General features: G+C 41.4%; 1 protein-coding gene across 1 annotated transcript in view; it reads right to left on the bottom strand.

Moving 5' to 3' along the window:
• The window catches only part of LOC146758533 (cytosolic carboxypeptidase 4-like), a 261669-nt gene that overhangs the window by 52244 nt on the left and 182096 nt on the right, over positions 1-27329 (bottom strand). The window contains exon 2 of the mRNA XM_085514547.1: positions 22253-22433. Within this exon, the coding sequence (XP_085370673.1) occupies positions 22253-22410 (158 nt within the window). The 5' untranslated portion in view covers positions 22411-22433. The remainder of the gene's footprint in view (positions 1-22252; positions 22434-27329) is intronic.

The raw sequence follows: 27329 nt of genomic DNA, 5'->3' as shown, positions 1-27329 counted from the left end.
GTGTAACACTTTTTTAACCTCCTCACAGTCTGAGCAGCAGTTCCTTAGTGGTGGATAGCGTGATAGACGCTTATCTCTAGCCCTGAGTGCTGCAAAATACCAGGAACAGAAAGCTAACAGAGATAGCAACAAGGTAAAAAGAAAGAGGAAGAACTAGGCCTTATAGAGCTCGTTTCTCACACAGCAAATCTGTTGGCCCCAAAATTATGCTCATTGAATGGCAGCACTGAATGTATTTCTCATGGTATGACTCCACAGCTGCAAAATCCCAGCTGCAATTAAGGAACTGCGGGGCTGGATGTTCCATCATTTTTATATGTGCAGGCACTCCAGCGGTGGCTGTGGCAGGCTGCAGCTGCCTGCTCTCAGCCCCCAGCTGCTGCCTCGCAAAAAAGGCAGTAACTGCAATTGTGTGCAAACGTTAGGAAAACACAAATTTTGTGGGTGTTGGAATGGTTCAAAATTGCTGAGCATTATTTCATTCTAGCGCTTCCCAGCTCAGTCAGGTGAATAGGACTTGCTTGGAAGATATCACAAGAACGTGGTTTTACGCCACTGGAAGAGGTGATGAGGTGACCTCCTAAGCATAATGGTTTCAAACAGAAAGATAATAGCTGAATTTCAGAGTAGACACATCTCAGAGGAAATCCTCATGACTCCAACTTTGAGCAAGTTTCCAATGATTACAGAACAAGCAGGTGCCTTTTTCTCTTGTTTATCTGTTAGGGTTTTCCTGTCTATGTGGCATTGAGTACTGATTGCTGTCTAAAAGAGTAGCTGTGTTGGATGGTTCACAGATACTAGGGACAAATTAACAGCCTGACAGTTACATGCAAAAGTACAGACTTATGTCTTCTTCCTCAATATTATGTCATACTTGATGAGAAATACTTCTGAATATACCCTTTAGGGTGCATGCACCTCCTTCATCTAGCTTACGTCTAAGATAATTCCATCTGAAGATGCTGGCAAAGGTGGAAGAAGCTAAGATACTTTTGCATGATCACATATTCAATAGCTTTGCTTCACTGTGGCATCTGGCTGAGCCCTTCCCAACTCTCCCATACTTTCCCTTCACTAAGTCCATCGGTGGTTCAGATGCATTGCCATTTTGAGTTCAGGGAAATGATTTAGCAGAGGGTTGTTAGAAGAACTGAAGCACTGCCATTGCTTCAAATAACATTCCTGCTGAGGTCATAGATGTGACTGAAAGTTGGCAAAGGGAAGAGCAAGGAGAAGAACCCTTGAGGCACTCGAAGCAATGATACCACTGACAAGCTCTCTGAAGAGAGAGCTTTGCTGCAGCAGTAATATGGGAGATGCCATTTGAACAAAGGAATAATAGAAATCAGTACAGTCAAATCATGTGTCTTTTAAGTTGTAGTTTAGTCAACTACGTTTTCAAAGTATTATTTACACGCACATCCCAGGATTTCATCAAATGCAAAGTATATCCACTGATTGAATGGCCACAATCCCTTAATGGCAATCAAAGAAGAGAGATGTTTGAATTTTAGTTTCTTACTGATTTATTATTATTATCTAGCTCTCTGCTTGCAACTGCAAATATCCCTTTGCTGCTCCATTAACCTGATCACTTATCTATGTTTCAAACTACACTCAGAATGTCCACACAGAAAATATCCACACTACATTTGGAGAAGATGTGCCTTGCATTTATGCATGAGATCATGGGCTACATTTTAATGGATACTTAACCTGGGCTAAAAATCAGCTAGCACTGTAAGGAAGGACTCTGGTCACATCCCACCAAGTACTGAATACCAGTAGATGACTCATGCACAACCAAAACCATAGTGCCATAGAGTGGAAGGGTCAGTTCATCTGCCATTTACCCTGAGTCAAAAAAGCATCAGCACAAACAAAAAATGGAGCAGGGAAACTCACCCCAGGCTTGGGCTAAGCCAGATTATCAGAGAAGGTTTCCTGAACAGCAAATATATATCCTCTAATATCCTCTAACAGAGCACACTTGTGTACACATCAGGTCCTAGCAAAAGTTGGAATGGCAAGAAAGCATCGGTACATCCCTCATTTCTGTTGTTCCCAAAGGAAATGGTCCCTTATCATCACTATCCTCACATACACAACATTTGCTACTTGTTTTTAGCAGTGATGAAGTTTTTGTTTTATCTGCTAGCAGTTGTTTCAGCCAGATGTTTCACTGAGAGATTCTGACTGGTTGACAAATAAAGTTTACAGTTTCTTAAGGAAGATAAAAAAGGAAATGGGGGAATTTACACACCACAATTGGGTTACACTACCAGTAACGCTACCAGCCTGCAAACTAATTTCACTTACTACAGCAGAGCAATGGTAGATCTACAGCAGAATGCAGGGGAAGCAGAATGCAACCATAAGCCACTGCCCCTTTATTGACCAATTTCCCCATCATGCTGATGGCACTAGAGATGCTTCACAGAATGCGACTCAAAAGGCCATCAGTTGGTTTTCCTTAATCATTTCCTGTAACAACACAAACAAGAAAGTTCACCAACTCAGTATCTTCCTATTTTGTCTGATTTTCCAGCAGAACACGCATTTCCAGTACATTTGTAGGCTCAGAATCTGCCAAAGATATCACTGTTGTCATTCAATGCATTATGGTGCATGTTAAAAGAAGTGATTTCTATTAATAAGAGGAGCAAATGAAAATAAATTACTTAGAGCCAAGTCGTAGAGATTCTTATTCCTTCAGTTTCTGGATATAAGATGATCTCAGTAAACAGATCAAAAATGTCATTCTCCCTTACCACTCATAGCCATTATAACGACTGCCCAGAGCTCCATATTGACACTCAGTGTCGCCTATTGAATATGACTGTAGCAAATGTCAACTTTTGTCCTGTTAGAGTACAACTGTCATGTGATAGATAGAGCTGCCTGTCAATTCCTCACTGTGCTTTTCTACCTTCCTTTCAACTTCCATTACATTGTACGTTTTTAAAGAAAAGATGCCTTCTTTCCAACAACAATAACCATCTTCAGTACACTTCAAAGCCACAGTGAAGAAATGCTTATGGACTGTGAAAAGTATTGCTCAAAGAGAAACCTCACATTTAGGGGGTTGATCCATCAATGACCTTCAAACACCTGGATGTACCACAGATAGGACACACATCATTCTACATAAACACAATCATCTCTTTCTTAAATGTGCCCCATTAAGAAATATAACCGAAAAATATATGGAAACAATTCATCTTCCCTACCAGACGTTTATCTTTTTAACCACCAGATAGGACTGTATATGAAAAGCAACTTCCTTCTCAAATCCCTACTGGAAGCAATAGGAACACTGCGTTACAATCAGCTCCACACAGGCAAATGTTTTATTCATATCGCACGACTGGAAGAAAAAATAGAAAGAAAGAGGGGAAAAAAAAAAGGCATATACTGGTTAATTTTATCTAAATAAACCCCACAGTGTGGCTTTTAAATGATATCAAGATCTTTTCCTACCCCACTGAGGTACGTTTTACCTATTTGGGATGAGTGGCATCAAATGCAGTTGCCAAGAGTGAAACCCCACAGCTCTTTACAGTAAGTCATGGAATCCAGAGGCCTTTCCACACATCCCGCAGATAAATGGATTATTTAACGTGATTTTTCAAACAAGCGATCAAACCCAATCCCACTTCACTTAACCAAATGAGTTTCAAGGAGGAGAAACAAAGAAATCTACTGCCGTTTTCAAGACTGACAGTTTCTCTTCTCTTCTAGTTCTTCCTCCCACCACCACCTGTTTTGCACAACATGTTACTAATATCGTAATCACTGAATTATTAGACAGAGAATTTACAAGCACCACTTGTTTTTTCCTTGCTGATGAAGGGAAACTGCCACAGCAATGAAAACTACAGATTATATCTTCTAAACTCGGGTCTGAGGAGAGCATAAGCTACACTAACGATTTCTGAACACTAATAACAAAACCACTTAACGCTCTCTATTATTTAATATAAAACAGTCCTACATAAGTAATAGGGAAAATATTGTAACAGAATAGGCCAATGGGGAACAAAGCTACTCAAGAAATACGATACAGTCCATTGCATTGAATAGGAATGAAGATGAATTATTTTCCAAATATTAAAGAACTACTAGGACAGAGATTCTATAGTTGACAGCATGGATGGATTCCATAGAGATAAAACTGTGACCATAGGTCAATATCGAGCTATATTTGGCAAAGAACAAAGTAAAGGGTTGGAAAGAGTTCTGGACAGTACCTACCAGTAACGACATGTGATGCTTCAATAATCTCAGTGGATTAGCAAAACAAAAAATGAGTAAAAAAGGAAGAGCAGGAAAGCAGCACACAAAGGGCAGAAGCTGAAGTGCAAACAGAAAGAAAGACTTCTGCTAAGAAATAAAAGACAAAAATAAAAGAGACTCTGAACTGCAAAGAAATTGGGATTTCACTCCCTTTGGGGGCACCTCAAGGAAAGAAAATGTATGCTGAGATAGTGAAGAAAACAATCAAAGATAGGGTAAATATTTACGTTTCTATTCACATAACTGAGAAGGTATAAATCATAAGAAAAACCAACAGCTTGGACCTTGGGGGATTTCTCAGTGCTGTTTTGTTTACACATAGAGAGCCAGCACTTTGCTTAGAGCTTCTTCCATCAGCTTCACTGCAGGGTTACAAACAAGGAATCGGGTCTTTCAGTGGAAAAGATATTCACACTGCACTCCTATGGCTGTGAAGTTTCTGCAGCATGGTGGTTCTGGCTTAAAGTTCATGCTGTAAATCCAAGTAGTGCCACATGCTTATCCGAGTACAATCCAAGAGAAAATGCCAGACAAACTCTCGTTCACCTCAAAGCCCCAGAAAGATAAGAAAAACAGCACACACTTGTCCTTTGACAATACTTCTTTCTCTGTCTTCTGCAAAGTGACACAAATATTGAAAAGAATCTCATTTTCAGTATGCTCCTTGCTACCAAGTATTCTAACACAATTTATGGACTATAATTATAACTCAGGCAGTGAAACATCCAACTACTGAAGACAACAGCTGGTCTCAAATTCATGGCTAACAATACAACCTTATCAGCCCAAAAAAAGCAATTACAGACTACAGGACCTTTAAACCAGAAAAAAAAAAATGAAAATCAAAGACCATGGCAGATAAAGGCAGTGTCAGTTTCCAGCCTGGGCTGCCAGCCAATCATTTCTGATTGTAAACCTTTGACAACCTGCTCTGCCAGGTTATAAGATACTGGGATCACTCGCCTATTACTGAAGTGCAGTTAAAACATTCAAACGTGACAACAGTAACAGCTCTACATCATGGTGAAAAGGAACTGAGTTTCAAATGATTGAACCAATGCTAATACTGCAAGGAAGGGAACAGCAGCAATGCCTGATACATTATCAAGCATCACTGCCCTTTCTAACAAGGTTTACCTGGTTACAGGTAATAACCGTAAACAGTGATTGCCAGTAGTAGCACGGACCGTAAGTTCTGAAACAGAAGATGCTAAGTGACAGTCCTGCCATCTCCTCTTCTGTGAACCCAATGCATTGGGGCTCAGAACTCTGTGCATCTGAGATGTCAAAGAATTCAATGCCTGGGTCAGAAGAGCACAGTATGTGTTTCACCTGGACTAAACCCTCTCAGATCCGCTCTGGATTTCATTTTTTTAACCTGCTTTATCTTAAATATATAAACTGAAAATCTAATACAACGCTTGCGTGCTGCTGACACCTCAGTGAGTATGAAAGCTAAAGGAACATGGATGGACAGGTGCATGGAGGGTGATGCTCTGCCTCACTCCACGAACTGATTGCCATGGCTGTACATTCTATATGAAACTGAATTTAACATTTCTCCCTGCTTTGCTTGTTCATCTTTTCTCCCAGCTTGATTTTTCTTACTCTTAGGATTTCTTACCCCTTGCTCTACCGTTCCAAGCACTTCTTTTCTCTGTACTCAGCCAGGTCTTCCTCACTGTGACTTCAGCTGTATGCATTAGCAAAATCGGCTGCTTTGATTAGAAACACAGGAGTGGAAGGTAGATAATAGCCCGGTTCTCTACACCTGATCTCCCAGTGAGGGGTCACTGATAGGGGTCAACAGCTGAAATAAGCGTCTCATCACATGAAGAGTTGGTGAAGAAAAAGCTGTACTGTCAAATAAAACAGAGCACAGCAGTGCTAGGAGTTGGAGGGGGTGAAGTTATCTATATATTTAGGCTGGTTTGTGTTTTGCAGATTTTGTTCTGAAGAAGCAGAGCTTTCAGCTCAACAGCAACAGAGCCTGAAGTCCTGTATTTAACTACAGGGCAGAGTCAACTGAGGAAGTTGCAACTCCATCCTCTCAGGAAACAGGCTTGTTAGAGGAGCTATGGAAGGAGCCACTCTGCTACCAAGCCTGCTCCCAAGGAAGCACCGCTCTCATCTTCTAAACAATACGGCTGTGACAATAATCCTGAAGGATTGTTTTTTAAGGCCAGTTCACTGATGGGCTCTGATTAAATTATCTCCAGAGTGATCCATCTGTTGATTGACACTTTTAAAATACCGACCGTCCCAGATCATTTGACACTGGCTACTGATGAATCATCAAGTTAAAGCCTTTACTTTAAATACTACTGTTACGAATGAAATGTCAAATAGTGACATTTGATATTCTGCACCAATTACTACCGCTCATGTGGGCACATAAACACCACTTAAGCGGAGTCAAAATCAGGCTATTAGGGTGCAGGGATCAAAAGAGACAGGCTACTTGTCTTGTCTGGGTTTATAGACTACATAGCTATTGAGGGTCCATTAATCAAGCAGGGAAAAAAACAGCTATTATGGGTACTGCAAAAAGAGATGGTCTAAAGGAGGTTGAAAAGGATGAGTGCCTGTGCCGTGCCATACATTCCTCGCTTCTCTTGAACAGCCCCCAGTTCGTGCGTCATTCTGACATAGATTATACAAACAAGGAGGCACTGTTGGGTTAAGGGTGATGAGAGAGAGGAAAATGTTGACAGACTCTCCACCAGTGTGAGGCACAGAGCTGTGAAAGCCTGCTCTGATTCTTAACTTGTATGGTCAAGAAGGGTGGAAGGCGCCTTACAGAGGATATTTCTGTATCAGGTCACGAGAGACAAAGTCTTGTTCCGTCAGCAGTACTTTTTATCCCTTGTATTTATAAGGGCAACAGTACTTACATGTCTCCTGCATATAGGAAAGCGCAGATCACAACTTTTACTCCACTGCATTTCAGAGTCAAAGCAGTCAACAGAGGTTAAAAAAACGCAATAAGAGAACTCTGGGGATTTATTAGCAGCCAGAATCATGCCATCAGTCCAGAACTTGATAATAAATAGCTTTCTTTTTTTTTCCTAAGAAAGCTTAGCTTCTCAACACTGAAAACTTGGTGGGTTTTTGAAGCCTTCTGAATACGTGAGCGAGCTTTGAGAAAGCTTCTTTTGAAGGTAGGGCTCATCCTTGACACAAATGTACAGTGGGGATACCTCAGATATTTGAATTAAATTTGACTTGAAAATTCTGAACTCAAAGCTCCAGAGTCATCAATTCCCACGCAAACATGTACTTGCCAGCTTTCTTATTTTCTCTGGAGCATACCACTGACCCTATTACAGCATCCCCCAGTTGTACGTGCAGCTACTTCTCTTTTCAATGAGACCGTGTTCAGAGGAAGCCAGCATGATGGATAATAGAAGTCCTTTGACATACTGTGTCATTTATCACATAAACAGCCTCAATCCTCCTAACAGGGCCTTCTCCATATGTCACTGTCAGCTCTTGTGCCACCCCAATGCATCAAAAAGAAAAGTTTGAATATGAAGCATTGTAATTCCTAAGTCACAGCTCATTGCAGCTTTCCAGACATGAAGAACCATTCTATCTATCTGCCAGCTTGTTTGTTTAATTTTCACTCTGTCTCACACATGTGAGAAATTAAGCCTTCAGTGTAGAAGAAAACCAGAAAAATGTCAGGTCTGGCAGAAAAGAGGAAGATAAAAATCTCCAGTTCCATCAGGAATCCAATGTGACATTTTAAAGTGTAAAAAGAGCAGCCTATGAGCATCAGGTATTAGAAAAATACTGGCAGATCTAAAGAATTCCTTCTCCTTTCCAACCCAGGAAAGAGGTTCTCTAATGGGCTGATGCGAAACTAGAAAGCTTAAAGCAATGCAGATAAGCTCCTGAACTCGGCTGCTTAATGGAGGCATATCTCAGCTCTTCAAGGGCAAGGAATGGAGTTAAAACACCCAGGAAAGCCTCTAGAGATTACCCAGTAGGCCCTGTTTTGGGCTACCTACAGTAATCAGAAATCACTCTATAATGAAAAATTTCACTGAGTCAGTTCCCAGGTGATTTGTGAAAACATAAGAGGAGACTGGAGCCACTGCTGGGGCCTCAGCTCTGCTCTCTGTAACACTCACATACATTCATCACTCTTTGCGCTCCCTCTCAAGTGTTAAGAGATGACAATCAGACCATGATCCATCCAGGCTCTTTTGCCATTAGTCTGTAGGAATGCAGCCCCATCTCGGTACTGGCTGCATTCACTGACAGTATCATGTTTGTGCTACCCAAGCACAGACTCTCCATAGCATTCATTCAAGAAGATGAGGGCTTCCTTTCAGATCTTCTCTATTTCATTTTCTTTCAGCAACACACAGAACTGGTCCAAGCTTGCATGAACCATTTCACAGACTCATTTTGTACTCGTTAGCATTTCCTGGGTTAGAAAAAGCTCCATCTTACTTTCAATGATTCAGAACCTCTCAGTGTGAATGGTCTTCAATTCCAAGAATTAAGATGCCATTTGGAATCACAAGTGATTTTAAAATATGATTTGCCACTTCATTAGGTTATTGTTGTGCAGTCTATGTAAATTTCCATTTCATTAAAAAATTTTCAAAAGAATCACAGGCAAATTACAGCTCGAAAATTAGTCAGTAAAACTTCATTAAGCCAACCCTTAATAGGATTATTAATGTGAAAGAACCAAAGATTAATTTCTTCCTCAATGAACATTAACTGACAAAATTCTTACCCTTTGTGGCACTCACAATGCTGCTCTCATGTCTTGATGCCTACTCTAACAGTAGAATCATGGAAGGTATATTAAACAACAGTGTATATTATTATGCTACAATGGATCATAAGTCAGCTGACTCAAAGGTTCCAAATTTCATTGCAAATTTCAGTATCCTCAAGGTTTTGGGGCAGCAACTTAGCATCAGCTCGAACTGTTCTTTTCATCAACTGATCTGATCTTTTCATCCCCCTTATTAAGTATTCACAGTAGATAACTTTATGTGGAGACATTAAAGTTGTGATACAGCAGAGTCTAGCAAGCCCCCAGGAAGCCCATAGGCCAAGTCACTAATAAGCCCTTCAAAGGCCTTCATCCCCCTGTAAGCAGTTTTTTCTCTGAAGCTTCCAGGATGGAGCTCTGAACCAACAATATCAATTCTGTATTCCCATGTATTTCACAGTTCGGTACACAGACAGACTTTTTTTGTGTGGGTATGAAGGGAAAGAAGATAAAAGAAGGATAAATCAGCTAGGGGCAAGTCTTGGTCACTACTCAACCACAAGGCAAAGCAGGGATGAATTCCAACTCACCATGAGAGTATCCTAAATAAGAGTTAGATGGAAATACGAGCTTATGCTACAGGAACAATTAAAGGAGTCAGTCACTAGGAAAAGGAAAACACTGCTGTACTGCTGCTTTGTAGCCACCAGCTCACATTCTTCAGATTACAGCAGAAATATCAAGAGAGGGAAAAAAAAACCTGATAAATCAATACGAGTTTATTACCAAATACAGCAAAATGCTGACAGTACAGCACACAAAACGTATGCTTATTTTCATGCCTAATTTGCACAAGCTCATTCCCAAAGGATGAGCATAATATTCAAAAGTGAGAGCACAAATGGCCATTTAAATGCCTAAACCCCAACTTAACTAATTGCATATAAAAACGTATACGTAACCTCCAAGCAAAACTGCAGCCTTTCAATCCTGATAGCCTGTGTCAAAATGGTCTCCATTACTCTATGGCTGCATACACATTTACACACAAAGAACGCTTCTTGGCAAACCTCAAAGCAAACTCCTTATTTAAGCTCACATCAGGCTTAAGCAAGAAACCATGCCCTGCAGGTAGTTTGTGGAGACATAGTGCTTGGTAGACACATGCTGTTTAGGGACCAGCCATTCCACTTGAGATCATGCAAGTACAATTGTGGTTTCAGAGCTGCCAGGTGTTTCTCAAAGATGGATAAAATGCTGGGGGAAAACAAAAACAGAATACGGACACTGTCTGATTGCATCTAAGGGATTTCTTTCAGTCACTCTGTAGCTCACAATAACTGCTGCACACCCAGTTGCTGTGACTTTTGCCCGATGGCTTAAATCCAGCAACGTCCTGTATTCATAGGCAACAGGTTCAGAGGTTATAAAGAACTACTCTGTAGCAGCCCAAAGGTAGCACACTAAGCAATGCCTGACATTAAAGTACATACAGTTTTGTTATGGCTCTTTGACACCCTTTGGGACAAAAGATATAAGAAATAAATTGCTGTCATAGCAGTACACACAGTCAGAATTGACACATGGCAACAAAAAAAAGGGAAAGGCACGAACACTGGCCAAACCAGTTCATTATAAGTAACAGCCCCGAGCTGGGCTTTTGTTTCTGTAAGAAACCACATAATGGAAAGATAGACTTGATTCTGATTATTTCTGCTTACAGCAACAGAGACTTTTTCTTAACATTCTCCTTTTTATTTAGATTCCCAGTTGTATTAGTATTATGAGCTGGGAGGCTCAAAGCCACTGCCTCTGAACAGACTACATGCTTGATGAGATCCTGTGCTGCTCGAATCAGTCTAAAGATAGACAGAGAACTAGAACAGTTCAAGGGTGCCCTCACCTGCACATCACAGAAAGAGACAAATTACAGCTAATTCAGTTAGTGCAGTTCTTTGGTGCTCTTCACTTGAAAACTAGCACACACACAAAAACATGCAATGCATCACCCAGGCATGGAGGTCTTCCAAAGCAAGCTTTCTTCCCTGACATGTTTTGGAGGGGGTGGGGAACAGTCACCCCTCTGCTGCCTTCAGCAGTGAGCTTTCTACACTGAATGTTAATATATGTTTATAGTGAGACACTAAACAGGTCAACTAGAAAGAGGTTTGGGTATTCCTTGCAAATGGTTTAACCCACAGAGTATGGCCTGTCTTTCCAGCCTTGACTCCCCAGATATCTCAGCCTAAATCCAAGGAGCTTACCTTGAATCACCTAAAAAAGTTCAAATAAAATGTAACAGCCATAATCTCCTATAACTCTTGACTTCACTTTCAGGCTCTGCTTTACAGCTCTGCTACCACAAATATAATCCAGAACTGCTTTGCTTAACATTACATCCACTGGAGCATAGAATTCACCGTGAGCTCAAATGTGGTACTAGAGATTTCTGTGACAGAATAACATCTATAAGGGACTTGGATGAAAGACCACCACGTTTTTTTCCACGTCACTGGAGCAACGATTTAAAACCCCAATCATGCTCTGTAGAAGTGACAGACGAGTGCAATAAACTTCATTAATACCCAAACCTCTTTTCCTGCTTCTTCTCATTTTTAAGTGGTATTAAAATAGTTTATGATTGTTCAGCTGCTCTGCACTTTACATCCTCTTATGTGTCATAACCATTTGGGGGATGACAGAAAAATAGACACTTTTTTTTAAATCTTTTTTTTTTTTTTTAATATAATTTAAAATTTTAATGTATATTTTAAATTACATTAAAAAAAAATACAAAAGCCTTTAAACTACCAGACAATGAATATGCAAAATGTTCCTCAAAGTTTACATTACTGTTATCATTGTTATCTACTGGTAGAAACGTCACAGACCAGAGATAGACCTGGGAAGCAAGTTTTGCTTTAGATGGTGCTCAGTGGGACCAGGTGCCCCTTAAATGGAGGATAGATTTTTTTTAATCAAAAGCTGAGCTTCTGAACATGTAGGGGAGAAAAATTAGAGATATGGGAGATAAAGAAACATTACCATCTGAGATGCCATGTGATATACATAGAAAGAACCCCTGTACTCACCCAGAACGTTGTCACTGCATAATAACTTTACAGGAGTAGGAGTAATAGGACTTCTTCAACTATAATAACTATACCTTAAGTACTTATCATTTTTGGAGACAAATCAAAGCGACCCAAAAGGTGGTTTAGGATCTAGACTGTATTGTCCACTACCACTTCCTCACTGTGCTCTACTTCCTCAAGCAAACAACGCAGAAGAGGCTCTATCGAATGTAATGGAATATTTAAGCACCTCGTACAGGGACACATCCACCTGTGGAATTTACAAGCCAGTTCTAACAGTACAAGGAAGAGTGGCTGAGCTCTGAACACAGCAAGATCTCTACAGCAACTTAATGCCAAAATAATCACTATTCCCATGCAATGAAGTATCACCGTGCTAATCTGAAGGTTCCTAACAGGATCACAACATCACCGAGCTGGGGTGTGTTCAAATACCAACTTCGTAGTTCTACAGTGCATACAGACACAAGGTCATCATTACTGAAGCCCCCTTTGCTGCCCATCTCACCCTCTTCTTTTTGTTTCATATTGTTTCCTCCAGCTCAAATTCTGGGCCAGATGACTTCAAAAAGCTCTTCATTTTTCTATCCCTTTAAGACTCCAACGCTTTACAGCATTAGAAGTGTGGCTGACTTTTTTTTCCCTGACTCCCAGCAGTGCTGTCTTTCAGGTCACAGGAGAGGTTTTGATTTCCCACTCTTTGTCATTCCAGCATCAACTTAATTTTCTGTTTTTCATTCTCTTGCTGCTTCCCTGGGACATGCAGCTGGTTTCAGAAATTAAGGTGACAATTTGCTCAAACTACTGGGGTAAAATTTGCCCGTGTAATTACCCTAATTGCATGTGCAATCATATGAACCATGTACACAGGTGAACTATTCAACCTCAGCTGGTCCTCTGTGGGTGCATTTTTGAACAAGCAATTTTGAAAATACAGGCTTCCAGATGAAGCTTATTTTTGTTGTTATGCCTCTTTGTCCCATTTTTTAAAACACCATTTTCCAATTGCCAGCCCATTTCTCCAACCCAAGGCAGTCACATATCTGCTCTCCTACCACTGTACTTTGCCAGCTGTTATTCAATTGAATCTGTTATTCAAATGAAACAGAGGGCAGGGAAGAGCGGAAAAGAAACACAGAAACAGAGATGTTAAAGAACAGTAGTAGCTAAAATACCGAGCTAACTAAACAGAGACATTTAAAAGCCAACACGCAGTAAGGCAGCTCTACCTTTGCATAACTAAGCTCCAAGTTTTTTTATTCATATGCTTTTAGAAAGAACTTCTGTGCATATATCACAAAAAATGATGTGTTTTAATACTTAAAAGGGACTGAATGGTCGTATAAAATTTGAAATGTCACTTGGAACTCCAGGGATGTCCAGTTTGCAGGGTGAAAGAAATACTGCTCGATTTATTACACAGTAATATATGAAGGTATATTATGAGAGACAATAATCTTCATTCCCAGGCAATTTCAGCTTTCCAGGTAGTGTGGATATTGCAGTAAAGTATTGGACATTCTTCATTGCATCTATAAAAGTGAAGTTTTTACAATTTCATTTTGTGGACTTTTTTCCCATCCCATGAATAACAACTCCAAGTCTGAATCTGTAGCTTCCAAAAGGCATTAACTTGGGTAAGATGAGTTGGTCTTGAGATAAGTGATCAAAACTAGCCCTTGCACTCATGACATGAGCTTCTACCCAGTACATTCAGCATTTATGTCGGTACTCCATGCCTACCACAACCAGGAATCAGATGCAAAATCCAAGTTCGTTAGTATCTGTGTGACATCTCATTGTAGTGTTTAACTATGGGGTGAACTGGGTTCAGGGTTTGCAGGTGCATCCTGACAATTTCAAGAAAGCATAAAGAAATCCCTCATCTTACAGCGTTCTCCAGTCCCTTCACTGATGATACTGAACCTCACAAATCTTCCCTGGGTGGCTGAAGAAGTCACGGCAGTGAGATTCTCCCCCCCATCCTAAGAAGAAACAGTGAAGGAAAGCAGTAACTACAAAAGCTTCCACCTCCATAAAGTACATCATGAGAAAATGGATTAGCCTTCACAACAGATCCATTAGCCAGCACCCCAGTATCCTCTTTGTTCTTGCCAATTCTAAAGCACGCTGTGCCAGTATTGGATCAGCTCCTAACAAGAGACAAGCTGGTCCTTGCCTGTCTGCACAGAGCCTAGCACAGGCACAATTGCTATGGGAATAATATATTACCAAATGGACTTAAATGAGCATAATAACAAACAAAAGATAATCATACACACTCAAACTAATGCAAATAAGAATATAATTCAATCAACTCATTAACTTTACTAAAAGCTAGCTTTGTACATCAGCCTCCTGGCTCTTAGAACTGTCAAAGGAGCGCAGACATCTGATTATGAACTCCCGTTGTCAGTCAGGAGACTAGACATGAATGCTGAACAAAAATAATTCCTTTCTGAGCCCACGGAACATCGTGTTCATATCTAATATTCATGCTACCTTGAAAATACAAGGTAGTAGCCATATAAAATGGAATAATTTCTGAGGCTTAAAGCTGAATTGTTTAGTAGTCCAAGACATTAATATCACTGAGCTCATATCAAGTAATCTTCAAGTGCAGTGAAATTCCCAAGTGACCTTGACTAATCTGAACAGATTGGGTATGAAAGCATCGAGGGAGCTGCAGGCACCTCATGGGGGGAACCTTTACTGTTTCAGAGCAAACACTGTGCGTGCTTTTGGGACTGGAAGACCAAAGAAACAAGAGACAATGCATTTGGTCCCCCCTGTTCTTAAAATGACCATTAACTAATTCGTTTTTGTGGATGTTTAGACATGATACTGTTTTCTCCAAAGGCAAACAATAGTACAGCACTTCCATAGGATATTGACAAGCAAGAGAACAAGATCATAGACATTACATATTAAGAAACCCTTGGCCCTATCTATGCCAGACCTCCTCTGTGAGGTCTTTTTTGGTCTCTACCAAGGCATACAAACAGTGGCACAGCCCTCTGGGCAATTTACCAGAATCTAGCATTGTGTTGGCCTGTTATAATAACAGGCCTCTGGACTCTGGGACAAGCTCTTATAATTCAAGAGACTGAGCGTATTCTCCTGCCCGACCTCCTGAAAGCGCATGGAAAGTGCTGGAAAATAAAAGGAAAGGCAGCAAAGCACCCAAAGTCTCAGCTACTCAGCTTTCAGAAAACAGAAGCACCAAGCAATAAAACCAACTGCTGACATGAGACTGGTGCCGAGTCCCACAGACAACGATAGCAGACAGACTCCTATTTTAGAGACTTGACGAAACAATAAATTAGGTGAGGGTGTGTTAGAACAACAGCTGGTTGCTAATTAGTCGCAGCCCCCTCAGCAGGGTATCAATAAAGCAGCAAAGAACATCTCGAGTAAATTAAATTTTAAAAACCCCTACTGCAATCACTCCCCTGACAGACCCTTCCTTCATCTCCCTTCTCAGCTTTTTATTTATTGTAATTACTTTAGTAATAAGATTTGTTTCCTTGTTATTATATGTATTACTATGCACGGCGGCAACAACAACAATAACAACAATAGCTAGGAAGAGTTATGTTGCTTATTTATCTCTGTGGCTGTTATTGGGCCACTGGGTGGATAGAGCAATGAGGAGGTGGATGCCTGGGAAAAGCAGTAAATAGAAAAGAAAGCATATTCCTCAGGAGCAGAGACATATGGGGACATATTTACAAAGGAGGAAACACTGACAATGAGCGAATAGATCTAATAACTCAGGGAGCCCAACAGCTCCAGCTGATAAAGGAAGGAATAAACAATACTGCATTAGAAGTGCTGTCAGGAGTCCTGGGGTGTAGCTGCGTGCCAACAGAGGTTTACCATAGGAGAGCCAAGGATGGACTGCCATGTTAGCACAGGGCAAAGGCTTTGTCTGAAATAGGGTCATCTCCCACAGCATACTGATGTACTGAGAAGAGTTTGGTGGAGGATCAGACTCTGGTTCTGGGTCCACCAAGGGAGAAGCTGCAAAGACTTAAAGAATCACATACCCATATTTTATCTTATGTTGTTCATGTACTAGCCAGATTTCATAGCATCATAGACTCATTAAGGTTGGAAAGACCACTTAGCCAAGCTATCAGCCCATCCCCACCATGCCCAGTGACATCCCTCAGCGCCACATCTCCACGGTTCCTGCACACCTCAAGGGACAGTGACTCCACCACCTCCCTGGGCAGCTGTTCCAACACACCACCATTCCTTCTAAAAAGAAATTTTGCCTAATATCCAACCTGAACCTACCCTGGTGCAAATTGAGGCCATTACCTCACATCCTATAGATCTAACCTTCCAAATCATGGGCTTCTGCTATAGGGAATCTGCTGAGACTATCAGGAACAATAAGGCTGCTTGCCTTGAAGAAGTATAAGTGGTCTTAGACCTCTTCACTAGAACTAAAGAACAAGCACCCAAAATTCTCAGGACGGCCTGCTGAGAAGACCGTGATGGCCAACAAGAAGCACATTTTCACCAGTTATGCCTCACCACCAGTGCAAGATCACTGTCCTCTTTATGGGGACAGCTGAGGCAACACCAGAGGCAAGAGAGCAGCACTTAGATAAGAACCATCTACTGCACTCAAAGAAAGTTCACCCACAGTTCATAGCACTTCCCTGAGCCACATTCCAGATGCAGTACAAGCATTCCTCAGACATGGCATTTTCATCTGCTCTGAGGTCCCGAGTCAGCGCTTGCAAATAGACCACCTTATAACACAGAGCTCAGAGCACAGCCATTCTAAATGAGTAAGGACTGAATCTTATGCAAAAATGTTCTTCCACACGCATCTACCCAACTACCGTTGGCACTATCCTTAAAGAAATGCACGCATCACACATCAGCTAGTCTGGAGAGACCCCTTAAATTGTGCTTGCAAAGTGCATGGCATCCATTTAGATATGCAAGACTAGATTCTGAGAATTCAACTCCTCTTTAACCCTCTGATCAGAGAGAAGCAAACAAGAGAAGGGAAGGGAGAGTAGGAGGGATGTCTACAGCCACATGGCTTTGTGTGCCTCTACTTCAAGATTTAATCCTCAAGGATGCAGTTCTGGGTCATCAAGTGAGTCCTCAAGTGCGGCCCTTAGCTTGTTTGCTGTCTATGTCCAGCTCTGCCTCTGACTACGTGGAGAACAAAATGTCTCAGTGCAGGAGAGTGCACAATAATATAGGAGGAAATAGAAGTTATATACACAGATAATGCTTTTGGGTAGAAGAACTAGCTTGCTTCTGTTCTTCCTACAAGTATCCTTCAAAAAAAAAAGAAAAGAAAAAAAAAAAGGCCCTTGTTTCAAAAAGTAAGTGGGAAACATTAATAGTTAATAGTTTCCCTTCTGAGAGCGTGCAATAGAAATGTGTTCTGAAAGGGCTTTCAGAGGACGTTTCTATCTCTCCATTTCTGTAATTGTCAGAGTTAAAGCTTTTCTCTGCTGGATTCCAGGGCGCAATAAACAAAGCCCTGTAAGTAAAACAGGATGGAACAAACAGCCTGACTAAAGTGAGAGTGAATATCAATAAAGAGAAACAAACAAAAAGCCCAGCTCACCTGCCTTACCTATAAGCAGCAGCAAAGCTTACTCAGCCTGTGTTGTGGGAAGGCAGGTGCAGAAGGGAACAGGGTGTTTTTAAACCAGATAAAGAATAGTCCATGGCTATAATCCAAAATGCAAATCAGGATTTCCTCTTCCTAACAGCTACTATGGTTACCCCATGCCTTCGAAGAAGTCACACTGCTTCCAAAAAAATTAATCTTCCTTTACCAAAATAGACTCACCGGCTCCCATCTCCACTGATTGGTTCAATTCATTTACAAAAACACATCAAGTTCCTCTCATTGAAAAGCTTCTTTGATTCAACAGTAGGGAAAGGAAAGCGAGAAAAGGGCAGACAGAAGGGAAGAAAGAGGAAACATGAAAGGGAGTAAAGAAAAAGGAAGAAGGTGGCAATGGAGGAGAGAGACATGAACTTGGAAGAGAGAGATTGGGCAGTTCAAGACCTGTGGATGCTCATAATAGACAGTGCATGGGCAGTCTGAAGATGAAATATTCTTTAAAACAAAAGCACTTATCTAGGAGTTCCACCTCTTGTTTGATCAATCATATCGCAAGGCCGAATCATTTTTAATTTAATACTTCTGGGAAGTGGGGGGGAAGCACTCATTAAACACAGGCACGATTGGCAAGCACTGCGCGTTAGCATTTGGCACTATTTATTATTGCTGTTTATGGTGATATAAATTAGGTTATACTGATATAATTAATAACCCTAAATTCAGGGGTAATAAATAGCAATATTTATATGAAACTGCAGACTCTGAAGAAGTCCAGCCAAAAAAATCCCCACAAAATGCTGACTACCACGTTGTGACTGCTAACATACACATGGGAGCACCAGGTACGTGGGTGCAGAAGATATGCAGGTGTGAGCAGACACTGAGGAATGGCTGCATACACAAGCTGTTGACAGAAGGGTATGTAGCATGTGCACAGAGAAGACAGCCTAAAAGCAGGTCACAAGATGGTACACAACTGCATGGAGAAGTGTTGGTGCACAGGCAACTTGTTGCTCCACTGTGTGGTAATGAGCTTATGTGGAACAGTGTGAACAGCCAACAGTGCTGGGTATTTCTTTGTAACAGAACTGTTTGTGCTGTCATAAGCTTTTACAAGTTCCTTTCCTGACCCTGGTTTTAGTGGATGAATCAGAAGAACTAGATTGAAGAGAAAATGCTCCTGGTACACATATTTCACTCATTTCAAGCTGTGTGAAGGTTTTGGTGTGTCATTATTTCATCCTCCCAGGAAGAAAACTCAGGGGAAAGAAAAAAAAAGGAGGGGGAAATGCTCAAGGTCACATACTTCATCAACAGCAGAGCCAGGAACAAAGCACGGGTCTCTCACTCACCCAGTATAACTCAGCAGTTTCCTAATCAAAGTGCTGTGCTCCTTCATGGATTCTCCACCGCTGTGTAGAATGGAATTCCTTCTCTAGCTTTCCTGTTAATCCGTGATTTAATTTAAAAAGACGATAAAGGGATGAGAGAAAACAGTCAGCTGAACACCAACCAATACCTTGGGTTTTCACAGAACAGCCTTCGCAAGATAATCAGCCTACAAGGACACTTTCCCTTTAGTAATTTAATGCCTGTCACTTTGGACCATCTTATAGCACCGTTCTTGGAGATTAAGACTACTTTTACTTGTAAAGAAGAAAAAAAACACACAAATAACTATATCAGGTCAGACCATACATCTATCAGAGGCAGCATCCCATTTCCAGCAGTGGTCAAACACTACTGTGTGACAACACACAGGATGCACTTAATAAAAAGTAGTGTCTAACATTAAAATATATAGCCACTACCAGATCAGCTGAAATTTATTTGACAAACCCTACATCTGACTGCTATTCAGGACAGAGCAAAGGCTGCCCAGGGAGGTGGAGTCACCATCCATTGGAGACCTTAAAGAAACATGGAGATGTGGTACTTCAGGACACGGTTTACTGGGCAATACTGGTTGTAGGCGGACGGTTGGACCAGATGACAGACTTCTTTTCCAACCTTAATGATTCCATGAGAACAGTCGCACAGAACACAACTGCTCATCAGTACTCTCTGGATTGAACAAACTCAAATTATATGTGATATTGGGTAGTGATTTTTATTTTTATGTGATGACAGCCTTACTCATACAGACATGCTTGCATCACCACTACCTTCATTTAGCATCAGCAACAGGACTCAACTCTCTCCATCACTGACAGACAGGAATAAATCCTCATAGTACTGACTGATGTGAAAGGGAGTGAAAGGGAAGGCTGTTTCCTAGCTCAGCCACACACAGTCAGAGCATAATCACATTACTGCCATCATATCTGTGACAGAGGAACATTCTCTGCATGCAACTTTCAGATCACATTAACCAAAGCAAATACCAAGGCCCTGATCGTCTTGTTGCTGCACAAGGCTCTCGAAGTGTGATTGCACGGTATCCTGCTGGGATGAGCACTCTTCCACTGAGCTGTGCCTGCAGCAGGGAGTCAGCTGGGGAAGGGGCACAGCTGGGCTGCTGGAAGAAATCCTTTGTAACCGTGCGATGGCATTCATCTTTGTGACGGGCAGGGAAGCATTATGCACACCCCAGCACACAGGACTGGGGAGGAGGGAGAGAGTGAGGAGCTTCAAAAGAACTGCCAACAGAAAAGAATTCAACCCTTTTTTAAATATAAAGATACCGAGGTAACGATACTAGAGCAGGATTAATACCAGATAACAGAAGGATGGATGGGTAGTACAGAAGATGCACTTTCAAAGCATGAAGATTCGAAATGAGTGATGATTCAAAATAAACAGTGGATTTGACACATTCAGTCGTGATTGTAAATCTCAAGGCAAATAAGTGGCTTCCTGAAATGTGCTACAGAGACCTAAAAGTAAGTAGTATGGACCTGTTTACAGCTACTCAGTCAATAATGGCCTACAGACCCTTTTCCTGGAAAAAGAGCTTCCCTTTGTGGCAGTGATTTGAATGACAACAGAGTTTAATACAGCACTTAAACCTAGATGAAGTAGAACATTAATGGACAAAGAAACCTGCATGTGCTTCCACATGCAGCAAGGGACTAAAAGTCATCTCCAAAAAGCTGCCAATAAACTCTAGGCCAAGAAAAGAAGCTTTTCTTTCTGTGCAGGAACACCTCAGTCCACTGAAAAAGCACATGGGAAGAAGCAAGAGCAACAGAGCCATGGGAGGCCCCACAGCACAGCATTTAAATTGGAGCATGATGGAATGGTTCTCTCCCTTCCCCAGGCTTCATGCTTAGCTACAGAGCCATAGCCAAGTCCTTGGACCTCTGCTCCTATCCCACACCAAACTTTCCTACTCATCACCAGGTTGAACTACAGTGGAAGCTCCACACGTTCCTGTGTGATATGAGCTCAGACAGTACCCTTCATTCCAGGTGTCACCAAAAGCCACACTGTCCCTCCTGAGGACCCTTCCTCTGCTATGCTCACTCCTGACAGCTGGAGAAAAAAGGTCAGACATTCCCTCCAGCCCTCCATCTGCTGGAAACTTTAATTAAGCAGAGTGAAAGGAAAAACAGAAAGCCACAATCTTTCATTTTTGCTTCTGCTGTCTGGAAGAATCAAGGAAACATTTGGTGCCAGCAGAAGCTTCCAATACTCGGGGGCAGCATCCAGCTCCCCTGAACAGCCTAAACTACAACACACTCATGTCCTGGGGAGAACAGGAACACAAAAAACTATGCTCATAGTCGCAGACCAGAGGCTAAGAACACTCCAAGCTGCCCTCTGCTGAAGCCCAGACCACAACAGAAAGGAATTAGATTAGGACCAAATAAGCTCAAGATTTGCTTAAGGTCTTTACCCTGTTTCTTCAGCACCGGATCAGCACAACCTGACCTGAAACCAGATGAATGGTTGTAGTGATGATGTGGGTAGGAGCAATGTAAAGGCAGCTCTGAAGAATGCAAAAAGAAACTGGTATATTCATAAGCTCAGAAAGACTTGGAATCTCTTCAGAAGCATGTGGGAGGAAACAGAGTAAAGGAGATAGGAGAAGGAGGGAGTTTCATTATACGGAAACATTTCCATAAAGATACGAGCATTTAATAGATCCTTACATCTTTCCCCCATTCAGGTTATATAAAGCATTAATTAAAGCCAGTTATTCCCAGATATATCAGCTTGCAGATAAAGTTTGCCCTGCTGATTTGGCAGAATAGATAACTTTCCATTCAGCAAGTAAGATTCAGTTTGTCTGCTATCGCTAATACTTCACCCAGTCAGTTGGGACACCTTACGGCCCCACACAGTACAGAACCATGAATATCTGATGCACACGAGACAGCACACTGGGCTGTATCCAGGACTTACATTCTCCTTACAGGACTGATCACAGGATGAATAAAACACAAGGCAAAAGGCAACAGGAATTCTGGCCCAAAACACTGAAGACTAGGCCTGCTAAGTATACAGCAGTAAAGCCTGCAGGTAAACCCAGTGAAAATTCACAATAAGTATGTTACTACAACGCACTTGCCATTGATGACTCCATCAGGGTTGAGCATGGGGACAATCTTGAAAATGAAACATTTCCTCAGGAGATCAGCAATGGGATCACTGCTCACAAGGAACTCCAGGGTCCCCTTCATCACCCAGCTGGCGTTGCTTTCACCAGGATGAACACGGGCCATCAGAAAGACATAAGGACGACTGTCTGTAAAACAAAGCAAAGGCATGGAGATGTTATGCACAGAAGCGGCAGAGATACGATGCCAACTTTTTTTTTTAAGAGAGAATCTTACTAAACAGTTCATGGACAGAGCCTAATGAACCCCTGTTGCAAAGCAGACTAGCAATTTGGCAGAGAAAATTGTCTTGCTATCAGATACGTTATTTGCCATTCCCATGAAAAAGCACCCTCATTTGGCCTAGTTACACGTCTCCAAAAGCTCTCTGTATACACATGCTCAGAAGAGACCAAATTTGACAGCAGATTGTTTGAAAATCCCATCTGTGTTGAGCAAAATCCACAGATGGGCCAAGGGAAGAAGACAGAGGTAGACACCTGCCAAGCATAGAGAATAAAAGAAAAGGACAAAGCAATGATGTGTCTTAAAATTATCCTTCTGTGAATGTTCACAATCTCAGGCTGCTGTCACAAATCAACCTGACACATTTGCTTTAGTGGAAGCCACTATCTGACAGGGAATCACAACGATGCCATGATGTTTTTTGCAGCTCTGTCAGAGCACAGGCTCTCTAGTAAAGGGACAGAAAACAATCAAAGGTATCATCTGAGCATCCTTGTAAGCAAACGCTGATTTAGCAAGTTATGCTTCTATGTCCTCAGCTCCCAAAGCTGTACTAAAGTCCTTCAGTTTTCTAACAGCTTTACAAATCATTACTCAATTAATGTGAAACACAGAGGTGGAATCACAGAACCTTTTGAGTTGGAAAGGATCCTTAAAGGTCACTTGGTCCAACTCCTCTGCAAGGATGTAGACAGGTCTGGAAACAATCCCACATTCACCCCTTCCCATTCATAGGCATTTGATGGGCATGACCAGAGTCTCCACTCGAATTCATACAGAGCAATCATACTGTGGTCCAGTAAAGCAACCAGAACTCTGCTATTCAATAGCCGTGTACTAATCTTTATTTTTCCTTTATCATTCTTGCACCTTACCCTGAGATTAGTATATTTTCACTGCTGTGTATACATTAGTGCCCAAGGCGCTAATGGACTGTAAAAGATCCCTTCAGCCAATAGAGACATACTAGGAGTTCTGCTTACTTTTTATTACAAAAACATATATATATTAGAAAACAACCTCTATTCAGCTCCAGCTAGATGCTGTGCATTACAGTCTACCTTAGTAATGCTTTAAAACAGCAACAAGCAAAAACTACTTTTCACAAAGGCATCAGTTGCATTTTGCTATTTCCAAACATTTTCTTCTTTCTCCCATCATCATGATTTAGTGCTGTTTTGCAGGCTCATTGCTGAGCTAAACTTATGGGACTGTGTTGTTGTAGTTGAGAATGAGGCTCTTGAGGACTCCTAATGGACAACAGCTGTAAATAGCACAAAGCAAAATAAAACATGCTCCCTTGCAACTGATGAAAACGGCTTTAACTCCTGTCTCTTCTATACATTGGGAAAGCATGCAGCATGTTAATTGAGCGATTCTTTCTTCAGTTACTCTATGAGAAAACGAAACCACAAGAAAGGGTCTTCACATCTCAGAAATGGAAGGTTTGCCACAATTCAGCTAATTGAGGATACTGTGAGACTGGCAGAGATGTGAATTCTGCTCTCCTCAAGACTGATAAACCTCTGTCTAACATTCAACGTGACAAAAGCTTCTAGAGAGTCCTGATTTTAAACCCCAGGAAATAGTGGATCCATAGGATCCAGGTGGGGAAACATCTCTATTCCACTTAAAACTCCCTTTCTAAGCTTCACTCCCCTCCTGACAGGTATATTTGCAATGCCAAAATCACATCTCCGGGCACCAACTGGCCGGCAATAGTCAAGATTTCTGCACTTAGCTGAGCTGCTACACTTCATTCTTGATTCACTATGCCCCATAACAGCAGTGCTGATGAAGCCACCCCAGTGCTGCTGATCTGCTCTGGGACACACCTACTGTTCTGAAGTGTAATTTTGGTCCAGAGCCCCTTGATACCACCTTGTGCTACACTGCACCTCCTCAGGACACCGAGACACATGTTCTTCTATGTTTCCTTCAGGGCCCAGAACTGAGTTTGATGCTTCAAAATCCCCAAGTCAGTCCTTACACTGAATCCTCCCCAAGTCCTGGGGAAGCTGCCAGAAAGCTCAGGTTACCCATTTATCTCTGCAAAGCCCACATGACACGTAACCTTCACTGGGAATGTAAATAATAAAAAGAGTGAGCAGAGGAACCTTTTCGTGCTACATAAAGCCCCATCCAACAGATCTTGTCTCATTACTCTGTGCTACATTCTGACATGGCCAGGATATAACGTGCCACTAACAAAACCAGAGATGAGAGATTAAAGGCACTGATGCCTCTTGCAAAACATGGAGCAAAAACCCTTTGAGTAATAAATCTAACGTATCAACCACCTCCCACCTTCCCTTCTCTTTATTCATTTTAACTGTGGATATATGCATGAAAATAAGAGCTTTGTTCCTACAGTACTGCTAACTTGTTGCTTAATCTCCTGCCTATTGCAGGGATCTTCCTCTTGATTTTATCTGATTTGGAAGTTAGAAATCATGACATCAGTTGGGGAAAGATCAATCTGAAATAAAAGAATGAAACCCCGTTAACAAATCAATGTCTCGCCTCATAAAAAGAGGCACAGAAGGGAAATGAAGTGCACTTCCAGATGCCCTGACATGAGTTAAAATTCTATGCATTGTCAAGCTGCTATTTGGGCCACAGCGTTTGAAAGGGAACAAGGTTTTGAAATGACACAAGACTGGGATTTCATTAGGAGTCAAAGGGAATCATAAAGAGCGTGTGACAAATTCAACCTAGATCCAGGTCTTGACTGGAATGATTCTGGCTGTGCCTCTGCATACCTCTCATCCTATCAGCCCCAAGCCAGAGCCCACAAAACATAGGCCTTCCCTCCACTCCCCCTTATTCCTAAATACAACATGACTTTATCATGAGAGCTGCACAGATCAAAGGTTCAGGTTTACCCCCTGGACATAAGAGATAAACAAAGAAAGCCAACATTCCCACCCAACTTCATTATGTGTGACCTCTACAGCATATTCTGAGAGTCAAATGATGTGTAAAAAAGAGCATCAAACGCAGTTCTGCTGCGTGTATCACGGCTGCATCCTGCCTTGGATACATCTGAACTGCCCAAGGCTGCCTAGTTAAACAAAGTCTGACAAAGACAGGATATGGTGTGATGTACATCAAATATATTCAAGGAGAAGGAAAAAAAAAAACAACTTCAAATACTGAGATCACAGAAAACTTGAGACTGCTCTGAGGCAGAACCTGTGTTGGTCACTTTCCTCCGCTCCCCACCCAAAATCTTTCCCCAAGTTGTCACATTTTCAGTTACTCCACGATGTAATACTATGCTCCTCCATTTACCCCACCTCCTCCTTATTTCCTGACCCTGCATTTGGCAAAATCCTACTCAAAGAGACACATCTTAATGCAGAGGCAGCTTACCTAGTCTGACAGGGCCCACTGCTGTTTTCCAGAATTATCAGAGAGATAACCCTCCCTTAAATACACTTACACGATATGCGTTATCAATGGTCCTCATGGCAAAGAAGTGAATGTTACAAATCACCTTGGTTAACTGCTTTCTACCATCAAAGCTGGGTGAAGGTATTCCAGGCTCCAAGTTGCTTGGAAACATCCCTTAGTGGATGAGTTTTATGAATTCACTCACCAATGAATCAGAATGATTAGAAATGACTGCAGAGACCAATACATGTACAAAGCATCCAGACATAGTACAGTTTAACATCCTACTAAAGACGGATATTCTCGTTATTCTTTTTCTGGGTTATTCCCCCAGCCCCTTAACTCCAAGAAATTAGAATGTCAGGTTCTATAAATCATTTTGGGGCAGATCCCAAAATCCCAAATTCTGAAGGCAGATGGAAATTCTACACACATTTGACTAATATTCCATATGATGCAACTAAAAAACAACCAAGTGAACTAATACCTGATGAAACAAAAGCATACCTATAGCGAAGGATAGGGAAACAAGTCTGCAAAGAATCCTCAATGATGAGAAGCCTCAATGCTTTACTTAGAATCCTCAATGCTTAGAACACTCAATGTTTAGATCCCTCAATGGCTTAGAACAATCAATGCATAGAATCCTCAATGCTTAGAATTCCAATGCTTAACAGAGAATCCTCAATGCTTAGAAACCTCAATGCTTAGAAACCTCAATGCTTAGAAACATCAATGCTTAGCATCCTCAATGCACAGCTTAGAATCCTCAATGCTTAGAAAACTCTATGCATAGAGTCCTTAATGCTTAGACACCCCAATGCTTAGCTTACTCAATGTTAAGCAACCTCAATGCTTAGCTTAGAATTCTCATTGCTTAGAATTCTCATTGCTTAGAAACCTCAATGCTTAGTTTAGAATCTTCAATGCTTAGAATCCTCAGTGCTTAGAATCGTCAATGCTTCGAATCCTCAATGCTTAGAGAGCTCATTGCTTTGCATTCTCAAAGCATAAAATCCTCAATGCTTAGCATCATCAATGCTTAAAAATCTCAATGCATAGAGTCCTTAATGCATAGAAACCTCAATGCTTATCACCCTCACTGCGTAGCTTCGTATCCCCAATGCTTAGAATCCTCAGTGCCTAGAATCCTCAATGCTTAGCATCCTCAATGCTTAGCTTAGCATCCTCAATGATTAGAATCCTCAATGCTTAGAAACCTCGATGCTTAGAAACCTCAAAGCATAGAGTCCTCAGTGCTTAGAAACTTCAATGCTTAGAATCCTCAATGCTTTGCATCCTCAATGCTCAGCATCCTCAATGTTTAGCTTAGAAACCTCAATGCTTAGAATCCTCAATGCTTAGAATCCTCAATGCTTAGCATCCTCATTGCTTAGCATCCT

Source organism: Coturnix japonica, chromosome 13, assembly GCF_054131305.1.
Source record: "Coturnix japonica strain WE chromosome 13, WE-NBRP24, whole genome shotgun sequence".
NCBI lineage: Eukaryota > Metazoa > Chordata > Aves > Galliformes > Phasianidae > Coturnix > Coturnix japonica.
This window is presented reverse-complemented; position numbering and strand designations above follow the sequence as displayed.